The sequence below is a fragment of the Eutrema salsugineum genome, unplaced genomic scaffold, assembly GCF_000478725.1.
Source record: "Eutrema salsugineum unplaced genomic scaffold, Eutsalg1_0 scaffold_6, whole genome shotgun sequence".
Classification (NCBI taxonomy): Eukaryota; Viridiplantae; Streptophyta; class Magnoliopsida; order Brassicales; family Brassicaceae; genus Eutrema; species Eutrema salsugineum.
Genome location: NW_006256547.1, coordinates 5925711 through 5945004, shown reverse-complemented (window position 1 = coordinate 5945004; position 19294 = coordinate 5925711). Strand labels below are relative to the sequence as shown.

The window sequence follows — 19294 nt, the reverse complement described above, 5'->3', positions numbered from 1 at the left end:
AAATCTACATTCTAATCATCACAATATTACAAACACATTTTACTTTGCTCATTCAAAATCTTCTCTCTCAAAATGAATTTTAATTTCCATAATCTTCCAAATTTTCTTGATTCATCATCATCTTCAGATGATGATGATAATATGGAAATGATCAACAGTCTTGACCATGAAGAACAAACAATACAAATTGCTATTGCTAATAACAACTTGATCATTCAATACCTTCTCAATCAACAAAGCAACAATGAGACCCACGACAACTCGGTTCGAAGACGTGCCTTCATCCACCGTGATCGAGAAAGTGCACATGAGAGATTGTTCAATGACTACTTCTCTGAAACTCCACTGTATAATGATGCTATGTATCGCAGAAGGTCTCGTATGTCTCGTTCTCTATTTCTTCGTATTATTAACGCAGTTGAAAGTCATGACAACTACTTCACTCAAAGGAGGGATACAACTGGTCGACTTGGACTGTCACCCCTTAAAAGAGGAAGAGCTGTATTCCGGATGCTAGCGTATGGGCTTCCAGCAGATGCCACAGATGAGTACGTTAAAATAGGTGAATCAACAGCAATCGAAAGCATGAAACGTTTTTGTCGAGCTATAGTGGATATTTTTTCGGAGCAATACTTACGCTCACCAACAGCCAATGATGTTGCAAGACTTCTTTACATTGGTGAAAAACGAGGTTTTCTAGGAATGCTTGGTAGCCTAGATTGCATGCACTGGAAGTGGAAAAATTGTCCTACCGCATGGGCTGGGCAATATGCGGGACGTAGTGGATTGCCAACAATAATTCTTGAAGCTGTAGCAGATTATGATCTTTGGATATGGCATGCGTATTTTGGAATGCCAGGCACCAATAATGACATCATTGTGTTGGAGAATTCCCATCTTTTCTCCAATCTCGCTCAAGGTATTGCTCCTCCTTGTCATTATGTCATTCAAGGAAAAGAGTTTAATATGAGTTATTATTTAGCGGATGGTATATATCCAAAATGGTCCACCATTGTGCAAACTATTCACGAGCCAATGGGTCCTAAGAAAAAATATTTTGCTACACAACAAGAAGCATGTCAGAAAGATGTAGAACGTGCATTCGGAGTTCTCCAATCACGTTTTGCAATTGTGAAAGGACCAGCTCGTTTTTGGGGAAAAAATGTGATACATGACATAATGACTACATGTATAATTTTAAGTAATATGATAATCGAAGATGAGCGTGATCTCAATGCACCAATTGAAGTTGGAAGAAAAGCTCCACCACCAGAGGTGGAAATAGCAGAAGATGAAACTATCCGATTTCAAGAATTTCTTGGGCGATATAGAAAAATCAGAGACAAAGAAGCTTATTTCTCACTTCGAAATGCGCTGATTGATCATTTGTGGGAAAAGTATACTAATTCTGATGCTTAAAAAAATGTATTAGTTGTTAATCTTTTAATTATGTGATGTAATAAATTTTTATAATAATTAATGTTAAAAATATGTTTATGTTGAATTATTGTTAAAAATAAAATAGATAGAACAATTTTAAAATTTTAAAAGTAAAAGGTCTGATAAGCAATTAATACTAAAGAATAAAATAAAATATTTATTTTTAGAGTCAGATATAGAGATGACCATTGGAATAAACTCCTTCTCTATTTTTAGAGAACTCTATATTTAGAGCCAAAAATAGAGCCAACCATTGGAGATGCTCTAAGAGAATGACTTTTCGAGATGGAAACTACAATTGTACTTGTGTCATGGCTAATGAATTATTTTTTTTTGGGATTGAGAAAATTATTTTTTTCAAAAGCTGACGTGTCAAAAGAGGGAGTGCTTATGTGTCAAACTTGTGAGACTCAACTGAGTCTTTATATAATAGATATCTACGTTGACAAATCCACCAATAATAGAGCTGGCATGTATTTAGTCTTTGTAATGTTAATTGAATTAGCATTTGTCCCTTTAATGTTTTCTAAATAAAATTTATCTCTTTAATGTTTAATTTAAATCTAATCCAATTACACCCTTTAATTACGAATTAATAAATTAATTATTTTTTAAATAACTTTTATTAATAAATAAAAAAACAATCAGAAAAGATTCTATACTAAAGCATAAAAAAAAACTTCCTATACTTTTTCTTCACCGTTTTCTTCTCCATTTACAGTCACCAGAAAAGCAATTTTCAGTAAGTAAATTATTTTGTTCTTGATCAATGTGAAAGAAGAAGAAGATAACGATGACAGCCAAAAAAAAGAAAAAAAAAAACATCAAAACCCGATAAAAAAACATGGAAAACTAAAAAAAAATGATTTTTGAAATTTTTTAGATCTGGGACTTAACTATTTTTTCAAAATTTTCTCATATTTTGGTAGAAGATATATTCTACGTTAATGTAGAATGAAGTCAATAGATAGAAGAACTATTCTACAATAAAGTAGAACCTGGTCTAACAGGTAGGAGATGTATTCTACCAACATGTAGAATATAATCTATCCAGTAGAACTTGTAATCTAGCAATTAGTAGAATATATAACGACTTATAGAAAAAGACTTCTACAGGCTGGTAGAATATGTGAAGAACTATAGAAATGGGATTCTACGTGGACATAGAACATAGGACATGCATTCTACCAAGCGTAGAACGAATTTTAAAAATATTTTCTTTCCATAAATGATATTCGATAATAATAAAAATTGATTTTTAGGTATTTTTGAAATTTTTAAAATATAGTTTCGAATTTATTTTTAATTATAACTACCATAACTGATTTAAAAAGGCAACTATGTCAAAAAGTGATCAAAAAATAGAAAACATCAAGAGGACAAATGTTAATTCAATTGACAATATAAAAGCAATTTTTCCTAGTTTTATTTGTTTTTTGTTAAAATAATCTATATACTTGAGCAGGGACGGATGTAGTGTACGTCGAACGGGGTACTGCCCCTACTAATTTTTTATTTTTTAAAATAATTTTGGTAAATTTAATTAAAATATTTTAAATTTAGTGGTAAAAACAAAGTTGCCCCCAATTAAATTTTTTGTTCCATGTTTATAAAATTATGCCTCCATCTAAATTTATTTCTAGATCTGCCACTGTACTTAAATCAATACTTGAATCCATGCTGCTTTTTTTTTGTTGCTGAGAAACTAACTTTACTCAATGCTACTTGTCTTATTATATGCATTAAGTAATGATTTGTTTTTTGTCACACAAATCTACAATAATACAACTGGCCGTGATCAAGTAGCTAGCGTATATTTAACTTTTAGACACTGAACCAAAATTACATGTTATTCAGCAAAAATAAAGTATAGCAAAGAGATCAAATTCTTGTTTGTTGGTGCAATTAAGGTAAAATAAATAAATGAAAAAACGATTTAAACTTATAAATAGAAAAATGTAAAATTCTTGGAAATCTTTAAGAAATCAAGAATATATATGATGGAGAAGGAGGATGCAGTTGATTACTGTTCTAGAACTCAGGTCACAGATTTATATGACATAAAGTACGTAAGATTTCATAACCTAAGATTCTGATTTAAAACTATATTTAATAACTTAAGATTTCAAATTTTTGTTTGAACTTAGAATTTTAGATACATATTAACATTCAGATGTAAAAATTAACGTGGTTCATAGAATCTCTCCCAAACATACAATTTAAGTTCACTTAATCCATTATCCACCTACAAATGAAAGCTAATTCAATGATATAATAGTATCCAGTTTGGGGGTCATTCTATTGGTGATAAAATTATTCAACGATTAGAGAACTTCTAACGTGCCAACTATCCCGAAAACCAAAACAACAAAAGAAAATTTTGATCTGATTGTATTAAACCATATCATCGAAGATAGAGCCAAAGTCATGACAACTCCCAACGAATTGATGATGATACATTGATACCTAATGAGATAAAACTATACAGAATTAGAAATTTAGAATATGTAATTTGTAATAATGCAAATCAATGTTTGGGTAGTTGGACTTTTAGTATTGTGTAATAATGGATCCATTATTGTTGTCCCTGTAGGCTCTAGTTACTTAAATCAATTTACTTGTTATGTTTAGTATTTACGTTGAAAAATCCACTAATAATAGAGCTGGCACGTATTTAGTCTTTGTTTAGTTTTATTTGTTTTTTGTTATAATAATCTTTGTTTAGTTGAAATTACTAACCTCGACTATCCTCTTTGATTTTGTCTGCCGACTGCCATGTGAGTTTTCTTCAACTTCTTTATCTACTAATATTTGCTCTTCTAATCCTCAACAGACAAGTTTTCCCCCTTGTTATTTATTTTGATAGTCCTAACTCCTAAAATATTTTTGATAACAGTTTTACCATAAGTCCATAGTTACTTTTATAGATGTGCTTAATTATATCGGAAAGATAAGTCACTAACTAGTTGTGGTCTTTTAATGTAACTCCCAAGCACGATATCACAATTTATGTATATCATTCAAGTTGACTTATGGTTGATCGACTTCTTTACTTCCTTTATGTTATGATATTATCTTTTGCTTGTGTCTAACTCTTAAGTTTCAAATTTCAGTTTGGGTGTTATTCTATTGGTGAGAAATAATTCAACGATTAGTGAACTTTTAACGTGCCAACTATCCCGAAAAACAAAACAATAAGAGAAAATATTTGATCTGATTGTATCAAGCCAGATCATCGAAAACAGAGCCAAAATCATGACAACTCACATCGAATCGATGACGATACATTGATACCTAATGAGATAAAACTATAATTAGAAATTTAGAATAGGTAATTAATATTTAGGTTTAAAGAGTTTTTTGACTAAGAAATCTTTAATCAATATTTTTGTCCTTATAAAATATCAAAAAAAGAATATTAATACTCGTTTTTCAATGATTTGACATTATATATTTAACAAATATTATAAGAACCGTAAACAAGGGTTGTGTTGCTTTCTCATGCTCGACCTTCAAAACAGCTTTCTATTTAAATGTGCAAGCTGTCGAAAAAGTATCTAATTCTCTTTTGTGAGATCAAGATGAAAATTGGACAACTGAGAATACAAACAAAACTTTCTTTATATTAGAAAAGAGATTAGTTGTAGACGCTATTTCCTATCTTGGATTGATAATTTACAAATGCTACTAAGTCAGAGCCGGTTTACTGTAGGGGGCAAGCGGTGGTACAACGATCTTCGGATCCAAGATCCAATTCCAGGTCCAATAATAGAAGGGGTCTTAATTTTCTTAAAAACTAAAATAGATTATATCAGGTTTGTACTTGGATAGAGAACAACAACATCATGAAGAAGAATTTCAAAAAAGGGAGTAAAAAAAAAATTTCCCCTATGCATAAATGACACGCATCTACTTTGGATTTCTTCATAAATCTTAAACACAAAAAAATCACTCTTGGATATCTCTCTTATTTTACTTGGCTATATCTTAACTATGCCCATTTGCTTTCGGCTAATGGTAAGAGATAATATCCAACAGTACAAGTAAATCCTACCATAAATCGATTAATTTGTGGAGCTCATTTATTCGATTGCATATTAATGCTTTTACATCAAATTTATAAGGTTAATTTTCCATAAAATATGAATTATTGCACATTAAATGATGCAAGTTTGCTAAAAATTTATAACTTACTACACGTACAACCGTTGGTCAGAATACTACTGTGTAAATAAATTTCTATAAAAAATAAAAATGTTTAGAAAAAAATAATGAAACAACAATTTTTGTGTTTTCTTATTATTACATTAATTTAGAATTATAAACAGTGACCAAATTATATATATTACAATGGCAACATAATTTGTTATTTAAAATATAACTATTATAAACTTAATTATGTTGATATAACAACAACAACCACAAAATTACAAAATTTAAGAACAACAAACATAAATATTATAAATGACTACAAAATTTGATAAAAATGGAAGAAAAATTTGAAAAGAGTTATGAAACATAAATGGTTCACTAATTATAGTTTTAATGAAGAAGAAGTTGAATCAATACTATTAAAGAAAAAAAAAAGTAGCCAGCTCTGGCAGGAATGAGTTTTTACAGTAACCTATTTAAAATTCTGTTGAATCATATATAATGGATTTCAACTTCTGCTACAAATTTTTTGTTTTAGATAAATTAAAAACCATAATATGAAGTTGCAGACATGCTTCACGTATAGGCATAGCACGCATGAATATGTTTTTTCCATTTTTTTTTTTTAAAATGCTTGTTTAATATTACATATATGGGAATGACAAATTACAAAGCGAAAGGATACCAATAGGTACCTTGAAGGAGATGAGTTCAAGACTCTGACTATAACCACATCTTCAAGTCTTGGGTTAATTGACCCATGGAGGGAGGATGAGCTTCTTGTCGAACCTATTCCATTCTTTGAAAAGAATGAGACAATAGAAAGAACAGAAGAATTCTTCATTTTTTCCATTTTCATGAAGGGTGAAAGATCCTGGGCAGTGGCAATGACAGTAGCTGCAAGTTGGCCGTGAAGAGCTGCTGTTTGATAACAATTTATGTTCATAGTACACATCTCCTGATTTAACGCACTTGAAATCCCCAACCACACAGAAAACATGCAAAGTGACCCCACAATCTTTACAAGTGTAAAACCAAGTCTCTGGATTTGTTTCTGTTTCGCAAATATCGCACCAATACTTGCCGCTTACCTTTTCACCGTAACAAAGAGTGAGTGGATGATCATCATACCTGTCAAGTCTTACCGTTAATGGTAGAGTGGCGCAACTAAAGTCCAAGTAGAATCTGCATTTGGTGCAACCTAAGACCATTCCTTCTGTACGTATGCCGCAACCCTGACATGTCTTCGTAAGCTCCTCATCATGCTCTACGTTGATGTAGAGTAAAGGATGAGGATGGCTTCCATGGACAAACGGCTCAGTTATCGAACTGCATAGTAAGTCGACGTTTCTGTAAATATCTTCTCTATACATGAATCCTCTGCCAAAACGTTGCAAACAAGCATAGCATTCATTAGTCTCAACAGAACCGCCGTACGTGAGAGTAAGAGGTTTTGGGCTGAGAAAATGTCGTTTCTTCTTCGGAAGATTAGCACATATTTCATGTAGAATGAAACTGCAATCCGAACAGCTGTAGAACGTGTTAGAGCCAATGGGACGAACACATCCATCACAAAAGATGCTTTCCTCCAAAGCTATACCATCTTTGTTGAGGCTCATATTATGTTCACTATGAGAGAAATGGGTGATTGTGTTGTCATCATTCGTCTTGAATGGCTCAATATCTTCAACTTGTTCAGGTACCCCATCAAGCTCTTCCCCATCCCAAACGTCATCTCTTGTTGCACATCTTGAATGAACAGCATAATTATTAGGACAGGTTGAACAAGAATAAGCCCCACATGACCAATCAATGCCTTCCCAACAAACTCCACATTTCCATTCTCCCGGACCAAGAGGATACGTGTACGTAACACGGTGGTCATGGCGGTTGATATGAATGACACGTGGAAAATAAGCACAATATCCATGGATCATGAAATTGCATTGAAGACAGACGTAAGGTGAACGGTCACCTGTTTCCCCACAAGCATCACAAACAAATGACAATAATCTTGGCATGAGCGTGAGTGTATGCTTATGGTCATGGACCTTCAGATTTGAAAGAGAAACCGGTGGTGGGCTTATGATCGCACAATCAGGATCCAAGTTGAACTTACAGATATCACAATGATAAAGTAAGTTCCCAGTGTTATCCGCACACACATGACATTTTAGATCAGTGTAGTCAGGAGCTCCTTGGGTGAGAAGCTTAAGAGAGTGTTTGGCATGACAAGTGCGAGTGATATCCGGTGACTCAAATACAGAGACACATCTCTCGTGAACCGTCAACCTACAAAGAGGGCAGAAGTAGCCTTCTTCGAATCTACGACCACAAAAATCGCAATAGAGACAACCATCAAGATAGACAAAGAGCAGAGGATGATGGTGCCACGGCATCTTCAGATTTGCTCGGGCACACATGGCATCAACCATGCAATCGATGTCCAAATTGAGATTACATTTCTTACAATGAAAAAGAACACTACAAGAAAGAGGGGCTTTTCCGTCGAATTATTTACGACGATTTGTAGTCGTCGTAAATTTACGACGACATTACGTCGTATTTACGACGATCAAAAATTTCGTCGTAAATTCGACGTAAAAAATAACCCTCGTAAAATCGTCGTAATGTTACGACGATTTTACGACGAATAAAGAACGAATTTTATTTCGTCGTAATCTTGTCGTAAAATTTACATCGATAATACGACGAATTGTTCTCTATCTAGTAATTGACGTAAAATCGATGTAAATGTTATGTAAATTTTATTTCGACGTAAATTTGATGTAAATATGCAATGGTAATATGTTGGTAGCCAAACAAAAAATTCTATATATACCCTTTCATCTCTCATTATTCCATCATCCCAAAAAAACATATAAAGACACAAATTTTTTGAGTCTTTGAATGTTTAAGTAAAATTTTTGGTAGTTGAAATTTCTATCAAATTTCAGAAACAAAAAGTCAAATATTTGTTTTTGAAATGTCTATATACGATCTACGAAAGTGGATGTATACGCCCAAAAATGGTGATGGGTCGTTGACTGAAGACTTCAAAAACGGATTGGAAATATTCATGTACCAAGCCGCCCTTTTGGAAACTGTAATTGAAAGCGGCAAAATGTATTGTCCTTGTGTGAAATGCAAAAATAGGAAACATATTCTTATTGACACTGTCTGGCAGCATTTATTGAATAGAGGGTTCATGCCCCAATACTTTATTTGGTATCAGCATGGAGAGGGATATGGTCAAAGTAGTGGTCAGATGGCTGCACGGAGTAGTAGTAATCATCAAGAACATGTGGATTTTGAAGCGTCCAATGATTATCAAAGTAGTCAAGTTCAGGGTGAAGATCATGATAGGATGTATGAAATGATTACTGATGCATTTCATGAAACACATGCTGATACTGTTGAGGAGCCCAATGCAGATGCGAAACGCTTTTATGATATGTTAAACGCAGCAAAACAGCCTCTGTACGAGGGATGTAGGGAAGGTTTATCAAAATTATCATTGGCAGCTCGGATGATGACAATAAAAACAGATCACAATCTATCTGAAGTTTGCATGAACGATTGGGCAGATCTTATTAAAGAGTATTTGCCAGATGATAATTTGGCTGCTGAAACGTATTATGAAATTCAGAAGCTGGTTTTTAGTCTTGGATTGCCTTCTGAGATGATTGATGTTTGTGTTGATAATTGTATGCTTTTTTGGAGAGATGATGAGAAGCTTGAAGAATGTCGTTTCTGCCAAAAGCCAAGATATAGACCGCAAATTGCTGGGCGTAAGAAGATTCCTTACCAACGAATATGGTATCTTCCTATCACTGATAGGTTAAAAAGACTATATCAATCCGAACGGACAGCTGCTCGATGAGATGGCATGCGGAACATTCACAAACAGATGGCAAAATGACTCACCCGTCTGACGGGAAATCTTGGAAACATTTTAACACCGTACATCCAGACTTTGCTAGGTCTAAGCGAAATGTTTATCTTGGTCTTTGCACTGACGGGTTTAGTCCATTTGGTATGTCTGGTAGGCAATATTCATTATGGCCTGTGATTCTTACGCCATATAACCTTCCTCCAGATATGTGCATGGAAAGAGAGTTTTTGTTTCTAAGTATATTAGTCCCTGGTCCAAATCACCCGAAACGGGCCCTTGATGTTTTTTGCAACCACTCATACATGAGTTAAACCAGTTGTGGCATGTTGGAGTACGAACATATGACTGTTCGAGTGGTAAAAATTTTACGATGCGAGCGGTGCTTATGTGGACAATAAGCGATTTCCCGGCATACGGAATGCTATCAGGTTGGACAACGCATGGGAGGTTATCATGTCCTTATTGTCTTCATAGGACTGATGCATTTCAGCTTAAACATGGTAGGAAAACCTGTTGGTTTGATTGCCACCGTCGGTTTTTACCACCAAACCATCAATATAGAAGAAATAGGCGTTTGTTTATAAAGAACAAATTGGTTCGTCTCCCTCCACCAGTGTACCTAACTGGAGTAGAGCTTGAAGCGCAAATAGATCATTGGGGTGGACTTGAAACGGTCCCCCTTGGAGGAAATTGGCACACTCCTGCGAATATGCCTGACGGATATGGGGTTCATCATAATTGGCACAAGAAAAGTATATTTTGGGATCTGCCTTACTGGAAAGATCATTTGCTTAGACATAATCTTGATGTTATGCACATTGAGAAGAATTTTTTCGATAACATCATGCATACTGTTTTGAACGTCCAAGGAAGAACCAAAGACAGCGTTAAATCACGGATGGACTTACCCGATATATGTAACAGAATTGAGTTGCATATGGTGAGTAATGGGAAAGCACCTGTTCCTGTATTTCGGTTGGGTGCTGAACAAAAAACAGCATTGTTTAATTGGGTATCATCAGCCGTGAAATTTCCTGATGGATATGTATCTAATCTGGCTAAATCTGTGGATAAAGGACAAAAGTTTTCAGGGATGAAAAGTCATGATTGTCATGTGTTTATGCAACGGTTACTTCCTTTTGCGTTTGCTGAACTCCTACCGGGACATGTCCATGAGGCACTAGGAGGCATTGGAGCTTTCTTCCGTGATCTAAGTACAAGGACATTATCAGAAGATGTAGTTGCACAATTGTCTACAAATATTCCAATATTGTTGTGCAATTTGGAGAAAATATTCCCACCTGCTTTCTTCGATGTTATGGATCATTTACCTATACACCTCCCTCATGAAGCAGAGTTGGGAGGACCTGTTCAGTTTAGGTGGATGTATCCGTTTGAACGATTTATGAAGCATTTGAAGGGTAAGGCCAAAAACTTAGCAAAAGTTGAAGGGTCTATCGTGGCGGGAAGTCTGACAGAAGAGACTTCTCATTTCACGTCTTATTACTTTGCTCCAAAGGTTCGTACACGGAAACGGGCTCCAAGACGTTACGACGATGGGGGTGTAGGACACAGTTACGCAGTAGAAGGTGTGCCTGATATATTCTCACCAATTGGACGTCTAAGTGGGAAACTAAAAGAAACTTGTTGGTCAAACGAACAAGACTACCACAGCGCACATACATATATACTTCTGAATTGCGAGGAATTGGCACCTTACGAGAGGTACATAATTATAACCATGTATGATTAAAATTTGATTGAACATACGAAATGTCCTTAACAATGTTTTAAAATTTCAGCACTTTCGTCAGTCAAGTCCGAGAATGCATTGACGGTGTTTCAGAAGATGAAATTAACAAGCGAAAATACCAACATTATGCATTGTGGTTAAAAGGTCAAGTCGAGCATGATGACATGACATATGCAGTATGGTTTCATGAGTTGCTCCTAGGTCCTATTTCGAAGATAACTACTGCAGCTATGTATTTCACACGTGGCTATGTTTTTCATACTTATAGTCATGGCACTCAACGGGCAACTACAAACTATGGAGTTTGTGTACGAGGTGAAGTAGACTTTTATGGGATCATCAAAGAGATAATTGAAGTGGAATACCCCGGATTAGTCAGAATGAAAACTGTTCTATTCAAATGTGATTGGTTTGATCCTACGGTAGGTCGTGGAGTGCGAATTAACAAATTTGGAGTGGTAGATGTAAACGCATCTCGGCGATACAATAAGTTCGAGCCATTTATACTTGCATCTCAAGCAGAACAAGTCACCTTTGTTCCATATCCTCGAGTTCGGAATACGGGAATTTCATGGCTGGCGGTTGTCAAAGTTGCTCCAAGGGGTATAATTGATGGTGTAGATCTCCCGCCAATGCAACAAGATGATTGTGTCGACATTACAGAACCGGATGTTGAAGAAAATGTTCTTTTAATTGATCCACGTAATCGACAAGTTGAAGATCTACATGGGGACGAAACTGAAGAAGGTGCTGACGAATTTCAAACAAGCAGTGATGATGATGACAATGATGATGACGACACCGAGGAAAATGTTGATGAAGACTAATTAAATATTTTGACATTTAATTGCATGCTTTGAACGTTTCAATGTAACATTTGTCAAATTTAAATTTTTGAAAAATTAAAGCCAATTAATGAAGACCAAAACCATGTTGATGAAAATTTGTTTAAGTGTTGACTTGGACATATGTTGACTATTACGACGAATTTACGACGATTATTTAGAAATCGTCGTAAATTCGTCGTAATATGCAAACCCTAAACCCTATAGGGTTTAGCTTTCCCAACTTACAGAATGGTTTTTGGGTTCATTTTCCTAAGTAAACTGATGTATTATATAAGAGTATGTAGTATAAGGTTCAGGAACTTGTAGAAATGTGGTTTTTATTACGACGAATTTACGACGAATGGGAGAAATCGTCGTAAATTCGTCGTAATATACCATCGAAAATACGACGAATGGGAGAAATCGTCGTAAATTCGTCGTAATATACCATCGAAAATACGACGAAATGTAACCCCTAAATCTTATAATCAATCTTTTATGGGGTTCAGGGGGGATTTTGATGAGGAGAATGAAATGGCTTACCATCTCATAAGGTAAAACAACTTTCTAAACAAAAAAAAAAAAAATTCAAAATTTGACATATATGTGTTTATCAAGTAATCTTAAGGTGTTATATACATTTACACAAGATGTATGGATTTATCTTACATCTTACTAAATTCTTCATTAAGTTATGTAAACATGCTAGAAAGTTATACAGACCACATTTATCATGAATAGACATGCTTGTATGTCCTTATGGATGTTTCAATTTTTGAATTTCATCAGTTTTGGTATACTTCGTCGTAAATTCGTCGTAATGTTACGACGAATTTACGACGATTAGTGGATACACAGCCGTCTTAATTTTTTTGATTTATACGGGTCGTCGTAAAATCGTCGTAACATTACGACGATTTTACGACGAATAGCACGGATCGTCGTAAACTCGTCGCAAAGCCCAGATACAGCCACGTGTGTTTGTCTTACTCGCTTTGTTGTACGGTGGGATCTTTGCGACGAATTTACGACAGATTCGTCGTAAATTCGTCGTAATATTTACGTCGAATTTACGACGAATATAAATTCTATATATAGGACCTCACCTCTTCCTCATTTCGTCGCTTATCTCTCCTTCCTCTCTCTCTGCTTCCTCCTTCCCACCTCTTCTTTTTGACGAAAAAAAAGGTAAATAATTTTTTTTAATTACTTAAAATTATAATAATTTTAAATAGTTTAGAAATTCAAACGGTTTAGGTCGGGAATTAGTTTAGGCTCGGAATTTGTTAGATTTAGGATCGTAATTAAAATTAATTGTAATTAATTTGAAAAATATTTTTTTCGGTTTTGCAGACGATGACTCGACGGAGGACGCATTACATCAATTTCATGGCGGACGGACATTCTTCCCGGGCGTCTGCCTCGGGAAACACCGGGAGCGATGTCCCTTCATCTTCCGGAGCCTCCCAGGTTCCGAATACCGCGGAGCCATCTCCACCACCGCCTCCACCACCACCTCCACCGCCGGCTGTCGAACCGGTACCCGCCCCGGCTGCCGAACCGGTACCCGCCCCTCCTCATCCGTATGCCCAGTTTACGGTTGAGGATTTACTAGCCTTACCGGGACGGGGGGCTTTACGACGTCTGGTTCCCGGAAAAGCGGAACCAGGCTCTTATTGGTAAGTAAATTTTTTGTTTTTTATAGTTTTTAAATTAACGCTTTAATTTACTTAAATATTAATGTCATAATTTTTTTTTTGGTTTCATAGGTTTACTTTGGATAATTGTGTCGGGCGGAGCGTTTCCGACACAATTAAGAGTCATTTCGTGGAGCCGCACGTCAACTGGAGCAAGGTGTCGCAAGAGACGTGCGACACCTGGTACAAGTGCTTCGCGGTAATATTTTTAAAATCTTATTTATATCATTTTAAATTGTTTTAAATTTAATTAATCTTACTTTTATATTGTTTATCTAATTTTTTGTTTTTTTTTGCAGCAACGGTGGAACTGGGACATCGGGATCAACGAGACCGTCCGCGAAGCTTTCGAGGAAAAGGCGAAGAAACGCCTAGTCAACACCGTTTCTGATTGGAAGCGGAAATGGGAGACCGACGGCGACGACGCAAAGCCGAGCTCCATGTCCACTTGGTGTTGGAACGGGTTGAAGGCGTATTGGATGGACCCGCATGCCCAAACCACCGCTGCTAAGTGTTCGGCCGTCCGAAACCGGGTCGATCCGGTGACTGGTGAGAAGTTAGTGACCCCGCACACTTCTGGCCAAATATCTTTTGCGGGAAGACGTCTCATGATGGTAAGTAATTAAATATAAATTATTTCATTATTATTTTAATTTTATTTATTGCTAGAATTAATTAAATATTTTTGACTAATAATGTTTATTAATTGGTAGGCCGAGGAGAACGGAGGAGAACTACCTCCAATGACGAAGCTCTTCGAGACCACTCACCGGAAGAAGGACGGGAGCTTTGTCGACGCTCGGTCCGAGGAGATCTACAATGCCGCTATGCAGCGGATCGCCGAGCGGGAGACCCAGGCCACACCTGACGGTACTATCCAAGTACCGTTGACCGTCGCTGAGCAAGACCAGATTTTCGAAGAGGTATGATATCTATTTCAATTTTTTAAAAATTTATTATATTTATAATTATTTAATAAATAATAAACGTTTTTATTTTCCATTTGTAGGTTGCTCCGAAGAAGAAGGGCCGAACCTTAGGGATGGGCACTATTAGAGACTGTCCTGCCGCCACGGCTTCCGGATACCGCTCGCAGGATCCGCAGCTTCGCCAGGAGCTTGCTACGGCCAATGCTGAGATCACCAGTCTCAGGCATGAGCAAGTGGCCCAGAAGCAGGAGCTCACCGAGATACATGATCTCTTCGACATCATTGCGGAAGCGGTTCTGCAGTTGGCCACCGCAATCCGAGCGAGGCAACAGCGAGCACGGAGGGTTTTTGAGACCGGTGGTAGTTCCGGTACTGGACCATCGGACCACCAGACGCAGGGCGGTCAGTCTTCGGCTCCGGTCTCAGCAGCGACGGGCGGTCAGACTTCGGCTCCGGTAGTGCAGACGGGAAACGTCGGCTTAGCAGCGACGGGCGGCCAAGACGGAGAGCCTCCTCGTGACGTCGATCTCAATCTCGACGATTACGACATCATTGTAGATTAGGTTTTTTTGTAAAAAACAATTTGTATAAATTTTTTTTTATTTATAAATTATTTTTGAATTTAAATTCTATTTTTAATTTTTTGATTATTTTAAAAATTCATTAATTAAATTATAATCGAATTAAATAATTAATTTATAAATTTTACGTCGATTTAACGTCGAATATTTAACGACGAATTTACGACGAATAAGTTTACGTCGGCTTTACGTCAAAAATTTACGACGATTTAACATCGATAATTAAAAATTTAGTTTCCTTTAATTGAAATTGTTCGTCTCCTAATCGTTGTTAAATCGATGTAATTTTACATTGATTTTACGTCGTTTTTATGATGGAATTTTTTCGTTGTACATCCGTTGGAAAATTTACGACGCTTTTACGACGAATATTTCCCGACGATTTTACGACGATTTTCCGGAGTTGGTAATTTTACGACGATTTTACGACGATTTCGGTTTTACGACGATCGTTTTACGACGATTTTTAATTCGTCGTTAATTCGACGTAAATGCTCTTTTACGTCGATTTTACGTCGATATCTGCCGACGTAAAAGCCGATCTTTCTTGTAGTGGAAGGCGCTTGGTGTTTTTACCGCAGATATGGCATTTCGGATCGGTGTTACCAGGAGCCCATGTTGTGAGAAGTTTGAGACCATGTCCATCATGAGAAGGGTGCTTGAACAATGTCTCTTGTGTGTTAAACACAAAGGCACATTTCTTGTGAACAGTAAACTTGCATTCATCGCAAAATAAGCCGTCCCGATACGACCCGTCGCAAGCATCGCATTCCAAACCGTCACCATGGCTAATCAGGCACAAAGGATGGTCGTCGTGTCCTTTAATACTCGTCTTAGTCATGGCTATTTTGCGCTTATCAGAGATGGAGAGAATGCAAATCAATGTTTGCGTAGATGGACCTTTTTTTTTTGTAATAATGGATCCATTATTGTTGTCCTTCTACCTACTTAAATCAATTGTTATATTAAATATTTACGTTGACAAATCTATCAATAATAGAGTTAGTGGGCACGTATTTTTGTTTAGTTTTTTTTGTTTGTTAAAATAGTCTTTGTTTAGTTGAAACACTAACCTCGATTATCCCCTTTGATTTTGTCTGCCATGTGAGTTTTCGTCAACTTCTTTACCTCCTAATCTTTGCTCTTCTAAATTGGCAAGTTTTCCCCCTTATTAATTATTTTGATAGTCCTAAGTTATTTTTGATAACATTACATTTCCACCATAAGTCCATAGTTACTTTTATTTTATAGATATGCTTAAATATATCGGAAAGATAAGTCACTAACTAGTTGTGGTCTTTTAATGTAACTCCTAAGCACGATATCACAATTTATTTATTTCATTCAAGTTGACTTATGGTTGATAGACTTCTTTACTTCCTCTATGTTATGATCTTATCTTTTGCTTGTCTAACTCTTATAAGTCTCAACTCTCAACACGCAAGTTTTCCCCGTTTTTTTTATTATTTTAAATTAAATTACAGAAAATCACTATCCTGGAATACAAAATTTATAAGATTTGATTAGCGAGGGCAGAAGCAGCTCGCATTGAGTCTTATGATCTTAAATCAAACCAACAACTCAATAATACTATAGCTATTCTATAATACATGTCATATATAGTATCACAGCCTTTGATCCTAATCCTAATCCTAGTGGTTATGATTCTCTATCAATTTTATCTTCTTTCTTCAAACTTGTTTCATTCAATCTCTCTTCGTTGAAACTTTCTTAATGTTTTCTTACAAATTTGCTTTGTTTTGTTTATATTTAGTTTGAAATAGGAAAAAAAAAAATGAAAAAGTCTTCTTCAAGTCTTTTTTCTTCGAAGGAAAAGTCAAGCTCCATCAAGTTCTTGTTACCATGGCTGCTGCTTTTTCGTAGATAAGAAACTAAGTCGGTAGTTAAAGTTCAGTAGGTGATAAATTAGAAAATTTCAGTAGGTAAAAAATTAGAATGATAATTCATCATATTCTAACAATCTCATTCAATCAATTTATGAAATCCATCAAAAACCTAAAACCTAAAAAATTGTCTGGTTCATAGAATTACTCCCAAACATACAATTGAAATTCACTTATTAATTCACTTCATCCACTTAAAATGAAAGCTAATTCAATTCAATGATACAATTTTTATCTAGTTTTGAGATTCTTCTATTGCTGAGAAATTATTCAATGAATGGAGAACTTCCAACGTGCCAACTACCCCCGAAAAATGAAACAACAAAATAAAATATATTTGGTCAAAAAAATAAAATAAAAATAAAAGAAAATATTTGATCTGATTGTGTCAATCCATATCAATACAACTTTCTAAAAGAGAAAATAGAAAAAAAAAACCTAATTCTCTTTTGCGAGGTCAAAGTGAAAATTGAACAACTAAGGATACAATATTAATTATTCGCATTCTAATAATAAAAGGGGCGGGGTCTTAAATTTCTTAAAACTAAACTATATTATGTCTGGTTTGTAATTGGATAGAGACACAACGACATCATGCATTATGAGCTCTGTTAAACTAAATTATAATACAACAAATTAAGTCATGTTCAGATGGAAAACATCAGGCGAGAACTCCATGAAACATCTCAGCATTTAGAGACAGTAATAGTCAAAAGTAACGTTTGAAATTTTGAACATCTCCGTTTAAAAATTAACGTATGGCTTTATGAAATCCAATTCTGCGTAGTCAACAAAGATTTGGGAGTTAATATGCATATACGATAGCAGGAATGGCTCAAAGATAAGGTGGACCATGTGTCATATAGTAAAATTGGGCCCTTAACTTTTCTTTAATTTTCATTGAACCCTTGATTATATAAAAATTTACTAAAAATCAGTTAAAAAAAAGTTTTATTAAATATTACAGTTTGCTGCCAATTTCAAATATGTTATGATAGCCTTCATTATGGACCTATCTATATTGGGCCTTAACTGTTTAGCTATCGGGCCAAACTCATTTTATACGATGTATGGCAATACGAGTCTGAGCTGTAAATCTTTCTATTTGCAGATCTTCTTCAAACAAATCCAAGTCCCTTCTTTACTTTCTGAAATCAAGGCGCGGCTGAAAATTCCCGCTCCGGTGTTTTCCGCGGCTGATGGACCCACCAATTCCGACGACTGCGATAGACGAAGACGACGATTGGGAACTTTGCAACGAAGATGGCTTCGTTTACAAGCAAAGCCGTATCTTGGGCTCAGAGGACACCTCCGGCGCTGGAGAAGCTTCCAAACCGCCGGATCCGGAGTTAGAGGAGAGGAATCGAAGGATGCGTAGGAAACGAATTCTGGTGAAGCTCAAAAGGAAGTACCAGAGAGAGATCGAGCAGTGGGAGATTTTGTCGAACAGCTTGAATGCTATGCACGAGAAGTCCGGTCGATTTCAAACGCCGCAGCGAGGAGAGAGCTCAAATGCGAACGAAACGACGTCATTTCCGAAGTCTCGAGGTCGAGAGCATTGCGGAGAAGCTGCTTCCGCCACGGCGTCGTCTATGCTCGACGAACTTCTTTCTATGGTAAATAGGGTTTTTCTCACCCATTCGATTAAATTGAAATGTCCTTAAATCTCATTAAAAAAAAACGTCTGGTTTTTTTGTTTTTTTTGAAAAATTTGCAGGCAGAAGCACAGGAAGTGATAATCAATGACGTCTCAAACCTGTGCGAAGTTGCAGAAAACATATGTGGAATGGAAGAAGAAGAAAAGAAGCAGTCATTATTTGATCTTGCCGTATGGAGCTCGCCAACGGGTCTAATGGCGTCACTTTGTACAGATTAACCCTAAATTATTCTCCTCTGTATAATGCGTGTGCGATTTGTTGGAACTGTAGAGTGAATTTTCTGTGTTAGACTTCTACAATGTATCTTAATTTTTCATTCCTGCTTCTCAAGGTAATCACTACGATGAAATAGTTGATTTTCATTTTATTCCCATACCAAAATCCAGATTTATCTTAAGCATGTTTTAAAAGAAAATAACTGAACTTTAAATTGGATTCTCACAACAAAATGTGAAACA

At 35.8% G+C, this 19294-nt stretch overlaps 3 protein-coding genes across 5 annotated transcripts; 2 read left to right on the top strand and 1 right to left on the bottom strand.

The window, feature by feature from the left end:
• The first annotated feature begins 141 nt into the window (after positions 1-141).
• LOC112083387 lies at positions 142-1419 on the top strand. The gene is made up of 2 exons (XM_024151099.1): positions 142-709; positions 920-1419. The coding sequence occupies exons 1-2, from the start codon at positions 142-144 to the stop codon at positions 1417-1419; spliced, it is 1068 nt and encodes a 355-aa protein (XP_024006867.1).
• A 4902-nt stretch (positions 1420-6321) lies between these two features.
• On the bottom strand, positions 6322-16115 carry LOC18011845. 3 transcript variants are annotated; one of them, XM_024151674.1, is made up of 3 exons: positions 15838-16115; positions 8770-8772; positions 6322-8076 (listed from the first exon to the last, which is right to left on the bottom strand). In XM_024151674.1, the coding sequence occupies exons 1-3, from the start codon at positions 16113-16115 to the stop codon at positions 6342-6344; spliced, it is 2016 nt and encodes a 671-aa protein (XP_024007442.1). In that variant the 3' UTR covers positions 6322-6341. The 3 variants fall into 3 exon arrangements, with proteins under 3 accessions (XP_024007442.1, XP_006395426.2, XP_024007443.1); XM_024151675.1 differs by lacking the exon at positions 8770-8772 and having other exon boundaries at positions 6557-6723; positions 6794-8074; positions 15833-16115; XM_006395364.2 differs by lacking the exon at positions 8770-8772 and having other exon boundaries at positions 6322-8074; positions 15833-16115.
• Positions 16116-18291: 2176 nt separating this feature from the next.
• Positions 18292-19203, top strand: LOC18012343. The gene is made up of 2 exons (XM_006395363.2): positions 18292-18794; positions 18896-19203. Exons 1-2 carry the CDS (start codon positions 18378-18380, stop codon positions 19052-19054), a joined length of 576 nt encoding a protein of 191 aa, XP_006395425.1. The 5' UTR covers positions 18292-18377; the 3' UTR covers positions 19055-19203.
• Positions 19204-19294: the final 91 nt, after the last annotated feature.

Bases quoted from the DNA above. Each gene is read 5' to 3' on its own strand.
- LOC112083387 (XM_024151099.1), top strand. From the start codon at position 142: ATGGAAATGATCAACAGTCTTGACCATGAAGAACAAACAATACAAATT. The intron at 710-919 runs GTAGCCTAGATT...ATCTCGCTCAAG, and splicing joins AGGTTTTCTAGGAATGCTTG to GTATTGCTCCTCCTTGTCAT.
- LOC18011845 (XM_006395364.2), bottom strand. From the start codon at position 16,115: ATGACTAAGACGAGTATTAAAGGACACGACGACCATCCTTTGTGCCTG. The intron at 8,075-15,832 runs TTCCACTACAAG...TTTCTTGTAGTG, and splicing joins CGGTAAAAACACCAAGCGCC to TTCTTTTTCATTGTAAGAAA.
- LOC18012343 (XM_006395363.2), top strand. From the start codon at position 18,378: ATGGACCCACCAATTCCGACGACTGCGATAGACGAAGACGACGATTGG. The intron at 18,795-18,895 runs GTAAATAGGGTT...AAAAATTTGCAG, and splicing joins TCGACGAACTTCTTTCTATG to GCAGAAGCACAGGAAGTGAT.